The 11931-nt window shown below is 52.5% G+C and overlaps 1 protein-coding gene across 1 annotated transcript in view; it reads left to right on the top strand.

Annotated features, from left to right (window-relative positions):
- The first annotated feature begins 2354 nt into the window (after positions 1–2354).
- The window catches only part of NUAK1 (NUAK family kinase 1), a 68858-nt gene continuing 59281 nt past the window's right edge, over positions 2355–11931 (top strand). The window contains exon 1 of the mRNA XM_068971962.1: positions 2355–2597. Coding sequence (XP_068828063.1) covers positions 2355–2597 — 243 coding nt within the window. The remainder of the gene's footprint in view (positions 2598–11931) is intronic.

The following is an 11931-nucleotide window of genomic DNA, read 5'->3' as shown; positions in this document are numbered from 1 at the left end:
ATTTCAACAGATGGGGTAGTGGATTCCTACCATGTTCATGGGCTTCCCTGGTGGCTCAGATGGTAAAGAATCTGCTTGCAATGCTGGAGACCTCAGTTCTATCTCTGGGTTGGGAAGATCCCCTGGAGGAGGGCATGGCAACCCACTCCAGTATTCTTGCCTGGAGAATCCCATGCCCAGAGGGTCACAAAAAGCTGGATATGACTGAGTGACTAAGCACAGCACACCACGTCCCTGGGAAGAGAAAGAGCCAGGGTTAACAGTTTTAATTACCACTGTAGACATGATCCGTTTACCTGTAAAACAGATCCAGTAATCTACACTTCAAGAAAAAACCGAAGCTCTGTCATTTGACAAATGTCACACAGCCTAGCCACTGGGAAGCCAGGCTCAACCTGCCTGTTATTTATACTGACTCTCTAATCTACATATGCAAAGTCTACAGATTTTGTATAAAAGCAGAATAGTTGCAGGAGGCAGGCAGGGAGACCCTGCAAGGGTGGAGGACAGGTATGGTGACTATTGTTACAGGCTATTATTCTGGCACTGCGGAGGGGACTTGCAGGGAGGACGTGCTGTTGCGGGATCCAGGGTAAGGTGATAAGGCATAGACAGGCCTGAAGACAGCAGGAATGCAGAGGGCTGAACCTGAGAGCTGCGGAGTAAGGGCAAGTCCGGCTCACTGGTGAAAAAATGAACCACCAGGCCATCTGCAGAACGCACCAGACATTCCTCACCCCTCTTTTCCCATCCCAGTCTGGTATACCACACTATTGAAAAAACTCCCGAAGCCTTCTTTCCTCTTGCCTTTTTATTTTCCCTTGCTGCTTCTTAGAAGGTGGCAGCCTTGCCACCGTCGTAGGCCTTCCTGCCTGACCCTCGCTTGTGGGGGTGGGGTACTGGGTAGCATCTCCAGGATCTGGCCACCTCAGTTAAAGGAGAAATACAAACGCCCAAGGGGCCAAGCGGCCTGCCTGTCGCCCCTGGCTTAGCCAGTCTCAGGCCCTGCTCCATCCGAGGTCCCTGGTTTGCCCATCTCCAAACACAGCCTTGGCGGGCAGGGTAGGCGCCCAGCTGCATCAGGCACCTCTAGCGACCCAGCTCTCCTCCTCTCCCAGGCGGGAGTCCTGGATAGTGTCGGAGGGCGGCAGTGCGGCGACCGGCCGCAGATTCAGCCTCGGAGCCTCCCTTCCTCCCCGCCTTCGCCTTTCTCCGGCGAGGGCGCGGGGCCGAGGTCAACGCGCCCCTCTTGGGGTTTTCAGGGGCGCGCTGCTGCCCCGACCCCGGCCCGGGAGAGTAGCCCTTCGCCAGCCGGGATGGGGGTCTGCGAGGCGGGGGTGGCAGCCTGGGCTGAGCGCGAGGGGCTGCGCACCGCGGCGGGGGAGGGCGAGCCGTGACTCACCGCCTGTAACCCAACACCCGCGCGCCTCCCCTCCCCCGCCTCTCCCCGTCTCCGGCCTGGCGGCCGCGGCGACACCTAAAAGAAAATGAAGGGGCGCCCGAGCCCGCAGCGCCCCCGGCCGGATCGCCAGCGGGCCCCGGGGGCCCCCGGCTCCGAGCGCTCTCGTCTACCCGGCGCCGGGGCTCGGCGAGCCGCCGCCGTCGCCGCAGCCAGGGCGCAAGCAGGAAGGGAGGCCGAGCGGCCGGAGCCGAAGTCCGAGGAGGCGGCGGCGGCGGAGAGCCCGCGGTAGCGGCGGCGGCGGCGGCGGCGGGCGAGCCGGGGGAGGGGGCGCCCGGGCTGGGAACCCCCCGTCTCTTTCCCAGCCGAGCGAAGACAAAGCCCCCTGGCCGCCGGCGCGGCCTAGCCGGCGCTGCACAAAGGGCGAGTCGCGACACGCTTCCATCCCCCTCCCAGTTCGGGGTGGCCCCAGGCCCGGGAGGCGGGCGGGAGTTGGGGGGGAGCCCCGGCCGCGCCGCCCCTCGCCCCCCTCCCCGGGGGCCGGCCCGCGCGCCGCCCCCGCCCCCGCGCCCGCCCAGTCTGCGCGTCCTCCCGGGGAGGGGTCTGGGGGCGCGGCGCCCCACATAACACTCCCCCTCCTGCGCTCGGGGCCACCCCTCTCCCCTCCCTCCTGCGAACACCACCGCCTCCCCTGCCACCGCCGCCACCTCGCCCGACGCGCCGCAGCTCGCCGCGGCCGGTGGGCGGTGCGCGGATCGTGCGCGCCCGGGGCGCCAGATGTGCAGTCCCCGCCGCCGCCAGTGACCCAGCCGCAGCCCCGGCGGGAGCCGGCCGCCTTCCCGATGCTGCGGGGGCGACCTTGAGCGCGCCCAGCTCTCTCTCGGCTGGGACCCCGACACCGCGAGCGCCGTGCTCGGTCCTGCCCTCTCCGGCCCTGCTCGCCCCGCATTCGGACATGGAGGGGGCCGCTGCGCCCGCGGCCGGCCCGGACTTGGGGCCGGGGGCGCCGGGCTCTCCGCCGGAGGCGGGTGCGATCGCAGCCCCCTCGGCGGCGGGCCCGGAACCCAGGAAGCCGCACGGTGTGAAGCGGCATCACCACAAACACAACTTGAAGCACCGCTATGAGCTGCAGGAGACCCTGGGCAAAGGCACCTACGGCAAAGTCAAGCGGGCCACCGAGAGGTTTTCGGGCCGAGTGGTAAGTTGGGGGGAATCCCGACGGGCTCGGTCTAGACGCGGCTGGGGACGCAGCGCTCACGCGACGGGGTTTGGGGCGCAGAGGGGGGTCTCTGGTCCGAGAGGGGGCTTCTCCGGAACCCCTAGACAGATTCCTCACTCTCACCACCGCCCCCCACCCCCGGCTCCAGCCCCCCGTGGCTCAGGCGTGTCTTTCTCCCGAAACACTTGTTACATCCTGTCTGCGCATATTTTGGGGGTTTTGATCCCAGCAGCAAAGTAGTGTTTATGATTTCCAAACACTTTGCACCATCGGGACCGTTGGGGTCTCCCTCTCGGGCACGCATTCATGCCCTGGAATGCCTTATTGCTGTAACTCCACACAGAGCCACATCCGCAGTTCGGAGCTGGTTCGCCTCGTCCCGTATCCTATAGATGAATGAGACCCCCCCCCCCCCCCCCGCTTCCCCTGCATCCTTCCAGTCCCCGTCGCCGCGGTGCTGAGGTCGCTGCAAGGGAGGACGGACTCCTGCCTGTTTTGAAGAGAGAAGTTAAGGGAATAGAAGTGAAGGTTCAACCCTCATGCCTGAGGGTTGTGACAGTTTGCTGCTGGTTTCTGGGAGGACTGAAATGCCTAGGGCATGATTAGCCACCCTGAGTTGCAGATTCAATTGCTTTTCAGGCCCCGGCTGCAAGACTGCTGTATTGTGTAAGGGGTCTGACCTAGCCGCCCCACTCTGTGACAGCTGTAACCCTGCCAGGGTCCTAAGGCCGTTTATTCAGCCCCAAGTAACATCTTGAGTGCTTTGGAGTCTTTGCATTGTCCCGACCTTGGCTTGTTGTCATTTTCCTTTCTGCAGAACAGGCCCTTGCAATCCACGCTGCTTGTGGCTAGAGGGTTGGGTTCAAAGTGACTGACTATTGCAGAAAAATTTTGTGTGGTGTGTGGCAGAAAATTAACATGGTTCTTTGATTTTTAGCATATCAGATGGATTTTAATCGATTGAGGGCCAAAGTCAGGAAGTAATTATGGAACTCCTTGTGGACACTTTTGAGGGGTGTTTGGGGGCCCAGGGTTGCTTATAAACTTAACAAATGATCACAGGGGAAAAGCAAAATGGGCTGCTGAATAAGTAAGTGGTGGGTTGATGTCAGTGTTTTTCTTTTGCACCTGTGCAGTGACAGTTCTGTGGACAAAACCTGGCACCAATCAGAAAGTTCAGCCAGCTCAGTTCTCAAATATTGGTTTATCTGGATGATTCCTTCATTCTAGGCTTCACTCTTTGGGTTGATACAGCTTTATCCCAAATCCTAAAAATTAAAGTCCATTATCGATTAACTGGAAATTTGAGAGAATGTACATAGTATTTTAAAGCTGTCTCCTATCAACAAAATCTATAGCAAGTAGTCGAGAGGGCCGGTGCCATTTTTGTAGATTGAAAATTTTCGAGAGGAGATGCAAAAATGTCCTTTGAGGAGCACACTTGAAGGTCTGTGGAAGAGGAGGCTGAGAAACGTGCGCTTCATTCATGCTTTTTGTCTGAGGCGATATTCCCCAGGCTGGATGTTGAATAAGCAAAACCTAAGCCTAGCTCCTTGCTCATGTTGTCTTAATAGCTGTTGAAGAATCACGCTGGGAAGTTCGAAAGCGGAGTAATGAAAACCAGACGCGGTTGGAGCTGCAGGTTAAGGATGTGAGCTTGTGAGGGGTTGAGTGGTAAGGGTGTGTCTGGGATCTGTGAGGGGCACAGACTCCGGAAGGCTGAGTAGCTTGCCGCCAACTGCAAGAGTGAAAACTTGTCTTATGGCAGACATCTTTCTGAGCTTCACTGGGGCCTCAGGTATTCCCTCTGATAGCTGTCTGATCCACGGACTAGGATAGAGCGAAAGGGATTGATTGCATCAATAGGCGCGAGCCTGCCTTTCTCTTGCGGTGGGTGTCTTTCTCCCTTTATTTGCAGAAACTCTGAACATTCCTTCGGAATTTAATCGAATGGCCACTAGGGGGCGCCCTGAGAACGGAAGAGGCTCATTTCACAGCAGCAAGCTGTTGAGTCCTGCTCTGTTGTCCAGCCCTCCTCCGTTCAGTTTCCCATTGTGCTACTCATTACAACTCAATCTCTTGTTTTACTCAAAGATTATGTAAAGATTCTCAGTCAGGTAGCAGATCCACATCCAGAAACTGGCAATCCCCAGACTGCTTTCTACCTGATAGATAAGTTTAGGATGTTAGCAAAATCATCTAAGTAGAGGCAGTAAGCAGATGAGAAAATTGAGATTGGGTGAAGGGAAGGCTTCCTTGACTTCAAGTCTGTCCCCCCTCGCCCCCCTCGCGGAGCACACTGCTCACAGATGGTGTCAGAACTTAAGTGAGAAACAGAAATTGTCAGGTGGAAAATTCCCTATGCCTGACTGGACAAAAAATAAAACATACATAAAAAAAAATTGGTCAGCAAGTTGTTCTTGCCTGTACAGTGCTTGGTGACTCAGAATCTGTCAAGAGGAGCAAGAAATTTTCATCTGAAGTGTGACTTTGGAGTTTTCTTGTGGTTCCAAGGATACACTGAATATCCACTTGCTTTTGAGGTGCAATTCCAAATTCAGAGCATGTTGTCTCAATTCTGCCTTTTAGGTCTTTGGGTAGAATTGCGAAGTGATGCTTTATTTTTATTTGTACCCAAGCCTTTCCGAGCACTTTCCAAGAGGCGCTGTGCCTTTCAGCTGCTTTGCCAACGCAAGTGGCCCAAGTAGAGTGCTGGGTGTTAGGCTGCCTGAGATGCTATGAAATCAGCACCCTTGAGACAGAGAATTGTTTAAGAATCTTGTGGCTTTTAATTGCATGTCTGGAAGGGCCTTCTGAGTCAAACAGCACACCATGGAGCATCAACATTCTGTGAAAGGCAGTTCAGAAGAGAGAGGTTGCAGAATTAGGAACTTGGAGTCAGCTGGTCCAGCCCTCTAAGTGGTCTAGGCATTCTCCAGGCATCCATCCCAAATGTAGTCTTGCTGCTACTGTCTGAGCATGTCTATGAGAAAGGACTCAAAGTGGCTTCTTCCAGAGTTCATAAGCTGCACAAGTGAGGCACTCTGGCAGAAGGACTAAGAGCCCTGGCTTATATTCCAATCCTGACTGATTCCTGACTAGCTTTGTGACTTTGGGGAAGCTATGTAACTTTCAGAAGCCTCCATTTCCTCATCTGTAAAATGGGCTAATATAGTACTGCTTCATGAACTAGTTGTGAGAATTGAATAAAATAACCTATGTCAAAGTGAAAGTTGCTCAGTCGTGTCTGACTCTTTGCGACCCCATGGACTATACAGTCCATGAAATTCTCCAGGCCAGAATACTGGAGTGGGTAGCTGTTCCCTTCTCCAGGGGATCTTCCCATCCCAGAGATCGAACCCAGGTCTCCCGCATTGCAGGTGGATTCTTTACCAGCTGAGCCACCAGGGAAGCCCTTAGAAAGCCTCAAAAGGGGAAATTAGCAAATTCAGTTTCTTTTTTTAGTAGATTTTTTTCCCCCTTCATTTCACTTGGACTTTCATTTAGGTTTTAAGACCATCAGAGAGGCATGATGCATTGGACAATTAACTCACTCAGAGAGAGGTAGGAGAAATAATCAACTTTTCAGGTTAATTAGGGAAGTGCACCCATAGGAAACCAAGACTGTCAGCCAGATTCTGATAGGATCTGAACACATTTCTAAGGCCTTGAATTTGGGCTTTGTTTATTGCACAACTTTCGTTTTGATACAGTTTCGGGCAGGGCTGCAGAGCAACCCCCTGTGTTATAACATGGCATTTTCTTTGAGCCAAGCTCCCTGGACCCTCAGGCTGCACCGAGAATTGCCAAAAAAATCCAAGAGCAAAAATAAACAATGTTTTGGGGAGATGTGTTATGCGATCAGCTCACCATCAGCTAAGTTCAAGTCTCTCTCTGCTCCAGGTTATCTCTTGTGAGTAGTATGAGGTGTGGTGTGAGCAGGAAGGAGGTCTCTGGGAGGGTCTGACATGGGAATGGCAGGGCTGGTGAGTCAGTTGTGCCCCCAGATAGCTATGATGCCCTGGGATGGGTGATGGAGCATCCTCACCCAGCAAATGAGCTGATTTGACTAAAAGTGGGTGTTTTAAGCACTGGCCCAAAGTTATTCATAGCTTGATGCTGGAAAACTGCAGCTCAGGGGTGCAAATTAGTAAGCTGGCCTGCCGAACCAAGGGTGTATGACTGTCACATGCAGGGTGGCTGGGGCACCATATTGCAGCTAAGGCCCAAACCCAGTTTTAAGGTATAAGGGACCTCGACAGATGTGTAGTCCAAACTTTTCATCCATCCTTGAGGTGAGAAAAATAAGGCACAGAATTGTCAAGTGACTTCTCTGAGGTTGCATAGCTAGTAACTGAGTAGGCTGAGTTTAAAAAACCCGATTCTTTGTTTGGTTTTTCTCCATAACTCATTTAATACATCTTTACTAGAACAAGACATGATCCTTAAAGAGTTTATAATCTAGTAGCAATGATGAAATGTACTTACAAATATTGAACTAATTCTGTTCAGTTCAACAAAGATTTATTACCGTCTGCCATATGCTTCTTACCATGTTAAATTCTGGGGCATACACATGGATAAGACCTAAGGAACATATAGTCTGGTGGAGGAGACAAGAGTGAGCAGTTGCTAGGCTATGGGTACCTCTTCTGTACAGGAATTGATTACTTCTGGAGATTTTCAAGTTGAAACATAGCTCATTGAAGATCAGTTAATTAACTTGAGTGCCATGCACCCATTCCCTCAAATGCCACAACTGCTCTTATTACTACCAGCCGATATTTTTGAGAGTTTGGGGTATGTCAGGCTGTGCTAAGTGCTTTACAGATATTTTCTCATGTCTGATTGTCACCATGACCCTAAGAGGCACGCACTCACCTTAGACCCATTTAACAGATGGGGAAAACAATACTTGGGGAGTTTAAGTAACTTGCCCAGGGTTAAGTAGCAAGGAAGCATCAAACAAATCTATTTTGAGACCCACTGCTGCTGGAGACGTGGAGAACCTTTTATCTGGGTGACCGCCGGATTTGGATGTGGTGTTTTGCTCATGTTCCAGAGAACTAGCCATGGGGAGATGCTTCTCCTGAGAGGTTTCTCATTGTTCAGGAAGGGGATTGGGAGAGGGCCAGGGAATACGGTAGGATTAGGGAGGGCAAGGGCTGTTGAAGATGACCCTTGATTTGTATTTCCAAAGACCAAAATATGGAAGCTTTCAGGCAGAGGGCAGATTCCGGGGTGAGCAGGCCAGATCTCTTGGAATGTGGGCTTTATGCTGGGACGCAGTAGGAGGCAAGGCAGGTAAGATAGGAATAGGGAGGATAATAATAACATTTAATAACAATAAATAATAGCAGCTAATTCTTCTTGAGTGATTATAACATGCCAGGTCCATTTAACTAATTTAATTCTCATAACAATCCTGTAATCGTCTCATCTTCCAGATGAAGAGGCTGAGTCACAGAGAGGTTTGCTAGCCTGCTGAGGTCACACGCTGCAGCAGAGCCGGGGTCTGGACTCAGGCAGCGTGAATGTGAAGACCGTGGCCAGCTCCCTTCCCCTAAGTGGGCTGAGCTGGGCTCTGATCACAGTGGGGTTCCCAGCCCAGGGGTCTGCAGTGCTGGCTTGGAGCAGGGAGCCAACCTGGAGGTTTTCGCAAGAGCTGAGCTATGAGAAGATAAAGATCGGAATGGTGTCAGGGGTGAGGGGGGAGAGAGGTCTGCTTGTTGAGCCACGAGTCTGTTTTAATGAAGCAGGTCCAGGAGCGCTTCTCCTGGGCACACACTGAGTTCTTTGTGCCTTCAGCAGCCTCAGGTTCTGGAATCCCTTGGGGGCCTCTGGAGATCAGCACTTTCCAGCGACAGAAGTGCTCCCTCACCACTCTGGGATGTCTGATCTCACTTCCTCCCAGGAAGCTGCAGGAGATAAGGATTGAGTCAAGGTGTCTCGTCTGCTGACAAGCCCCATCCAGCCATCTTGGACCTGCTGTCCATTTCTAGCAGAGTGCCAGGCACATAGGAGGTCCCAGGCAAAAGGCTTGTGGGATGGCACAAAAGGGATTACAATAGCGAATAACTATTTCAGGAGGTATGGGAGCTGTAGGTCATCACCCCTGACCTCAAAGAGCTTTCTGATTTGTGGGCTTCAAAACACAATGGCTGGAAATGAATGGCGGGTAACATAGCAGTGTCTGCAAAGTCAGGCAGATCCTTCCCTGCTCGAATTCCCATTCGGTCTTGTGCTCGTGGAGAGGAGAGAGCCGTCCTGGCTGTGGCTTCCTGTCCTCAGTGGCTCCGGAGTCAGACAGCCTAAGTCTCATTTGTCTTTCCCACATGAAAGTCCTGGAGCATCTGTAAGTTATGATTTGCGAAGTATCTGCTTTAAAGCAGAATGCATTTATCATCCCGCCGGCCCAGACGACACTGTGCAGTGCAGGAATGAGAAGATCCCAGGCCCAGGGCCCAGGAGGGGCCGGGCCAGATGACCCACCCATGAGTAGAGTCTGGCTGTATTGATAAAATTCTCTGGAAATAGTCCAGAGGCAGCCAGATGTTGACTTCACAGTGAGGCTCTTCTGTAAACTTTTAACTGCATGTTCAACCCGAGGCTGGGCTAAAGATTCCCTGTCATGAAGACACAGCCTCCACTAGGGTCGGCCCATCTTTCCCTTTCCTTCTGGCAAGGTATATTTCCCGAGGGCTTCCTAAAGTGCCCAGGACGGTGGGAAGTTTCTTTCTTGCCATGGAGGTACTGGGGACTTAGTTGGGGCGTGTCACGAACACATCTGGAATAACTGAGCACAGCACAAGGGTATGAATGAGGGGGAAGAAATGGCTGTAGAATCAGACAGACTGGGGTTCCTAGTCTCCCCTGTAGCTCAGCACCTAGATGATCCTGGGCAAAGTCACATATCCTCTGAGCTTCTGTTTTCTCTTCTAGAAAATGCGGCTGCCAACATCCAACCAAGTGGGATTGCCATGAGAAGTAGGACTGGGAGCCTTCCGATGCAGAGTTTGTGCATACGAGGCTCTTGGAAACCAGAGCTAGTGAGAAGTGCAAGCAACGAGCACCTTGGTGGCCTTCTTCTTCCTGGTTGTGGCTGTCCCTGCTTTAAACTCTTGCATGGGTGGCTGAGGACTTAAACTGAATTTGCCACATCCTTCAAGTCCTGCCTGGCTGTCCAGCTCTTGCTTCCATATCCTCTTGTCTTGGGCCTGTATCGGTTTCCTCCAGAGCTTGTGGCTTTGATGATTTGTCCACACTCTTCCCTTCCTCCCCCATTAGGAGGGAGGCAGGGTCACTGTCTTACCACTGCAGCCTGGCCTGTAGCCAGGCGGTATAGTAGATGCTCAGTGTGAATGAATGAATGAATGAATGAAGAAACAGCTGCATGAAGAGTGCACCAGCAGTCCTGAGCGGGGAGGGGTCTGTGGAGGTGAGAGGCAGCAGGGAAGACCCCTTGGGCCCCCATCCTCCCCCTTTTCCGGGTCACCCCTCTCCTTACCACCCTTTGGACAGCTGTGGAGGGTGTCGGCCCAGCATGGCCAGGTGCCTCTCCATCGTAGCTCTGCGCTGAGGCTGCACGGAGGAGGAAGGGAGCTGATTCCCACCCTTGGCGGCTGCTTCCCGCAGTTCTTTGCTACTCTCAGGCCTCCCTGGTCACTCCCACACTTCTGGGAGCCACCAGCAACCGCCGCCCCCTCACTGCATCCCCCACCCTGTCTGAGAATCCCCGGTGATCAGCTCTGCGAGTAGGCAAGCTTGAGATGCAAAATGCATTTGCAAGATCTTCAAAACATTTTCTCCCTGGGTTGTAAATCAAGTACTTAAAGAATTGTAAACCAGCTGGAGTGCAGAGTTAATGTATGTCTGGAAAAAAAACACTGTCATGATTTGCCTTTAAAACTCGAGAAAAGAATTCCACTTGGTTTACTTTCATTAGTGGTATTGAGAGGCAGCCCGAGGTGTTTAGTGGGAGGGTGCTAAGAGGCCGCCTTGGTTGGTTCCCTCTTTCCCTGGAAGGAAGGGCGGTGTCCAGACGGCTCAGAGTGCAGCTTGCATCTCTGTGGCCAAAGGGGCAATTCCCCACTGTAAGAAAAGGGAGCTGCTGCTTTGTCAGTGTTTCCTTAGGGCCCCATCCTCTCCCGCTGGTGTCACGCTTCCTGTATCGCTCGTTCTTCTGACTCTAAAGCCACAAAGGCAACTGATGGGTGCAGGTTGGAGGGAATCCTTGCTGGCTGTTGCCACTTCATTGTGATTGGGGTCAGTTCATGCATGATTCACCCCAGCTGCCAAGGACACTCATACGCCCAAAATCCTACAGGAAGGTGGAAGGAAAGTGTACAAAAGGAGTGGTTCTGAGTCTGCCTCTGGAGCCAGGCACTGGGGTTTGAGACCCTGCTCTAACCTCCTGTGTAAATCTGAGACTCAGTTTCTTCATCTGTGAAATGGGGAGTGGTTGTGAGGATCAACGAATTGTCTGTCGAGTTCTTAGAAAAGTGTTTGGCCCATAGAGAAATGTTATCCTTGAAGGAGCCCTCTTCTTGAGAAAGGCAGGACAGGGGCTCAGCCGTCTTTGTACCTCCAGCAGCCTGGGCATGGGACAGCACACAGTGCTGAGTCCCTTTTCTTTACCTATAAATCGAGAGACCAAGACAAAATGCTCAGCAAGGTCCCTGCCAGCTCATAGGAAGAGAATCCTGGGATTTGCTGAATGGAACTGATGAAACAGACTTCATTTCCTCTTGCCTGGTTTTTGGCAGGAGGTCTCTTTGTTGCGGGAAAGGGAAGTATCTTCGGCTCTCTAAACCCTTTTAAGATTGTTTGGTGCAGGCTTTGTCAAGTGTAGGGAGAGCCTGCATTTCCTTTCAGCTCGAGGCAGGCATTGCTTTTTAAGCTTGTTTATGAAGTGGGTACTGGACAACCCATGTGAGTTAGAAAATACTTTCAAAGAAGCTATCAGTTTTCTCATCTATAAAATGGCATGATAGTAAAACCTACTTCCCAGGTTGTCAGGGACTGTGCCAAGAACATTACCTGACATGTAGCTGGTTGTCAATAATTATAGGCTGTTATTATTCGGGATTCAGAGGAAGGCAGTCTCATGGTCTGCTGGGTTGCTTGACGGGATCTTCACTCATTCCTTGGGTACTTTGAGTTTAGGGGACTTTGCCTTGGAGGCTGCAGGCCTGTGGCTACCTCTGCTCTCTGTTGTGCATTTGGGTGTGCCCGTGCTTTTAGCAGTGATGGGGGCATTCAGCATCCAGGGAACTCCTTCATCCGGGGGATAGGTGGGTGGAGGCAAGACTTC

Source organism: Capricornis sumatraensis, chromosome 4, assembly GCF_032405125.1.
Source record: "Capricornis sumatraensis isolate serow.1 chromosome 4, serow.2, whole genome shotgun sequence".
Taxonomy (NCBI): Eukaryota; Metazoa; Chordata; class Mammalia; order Artiodactyla; family Bovidae; genus Capricornis; species Capricornis sumatraensis.
The sequence above is the reverse complement of the archived record's forward strand: the minus strand, read 5'-3'. Positions and strand labels throughout refer to the sequence as shown.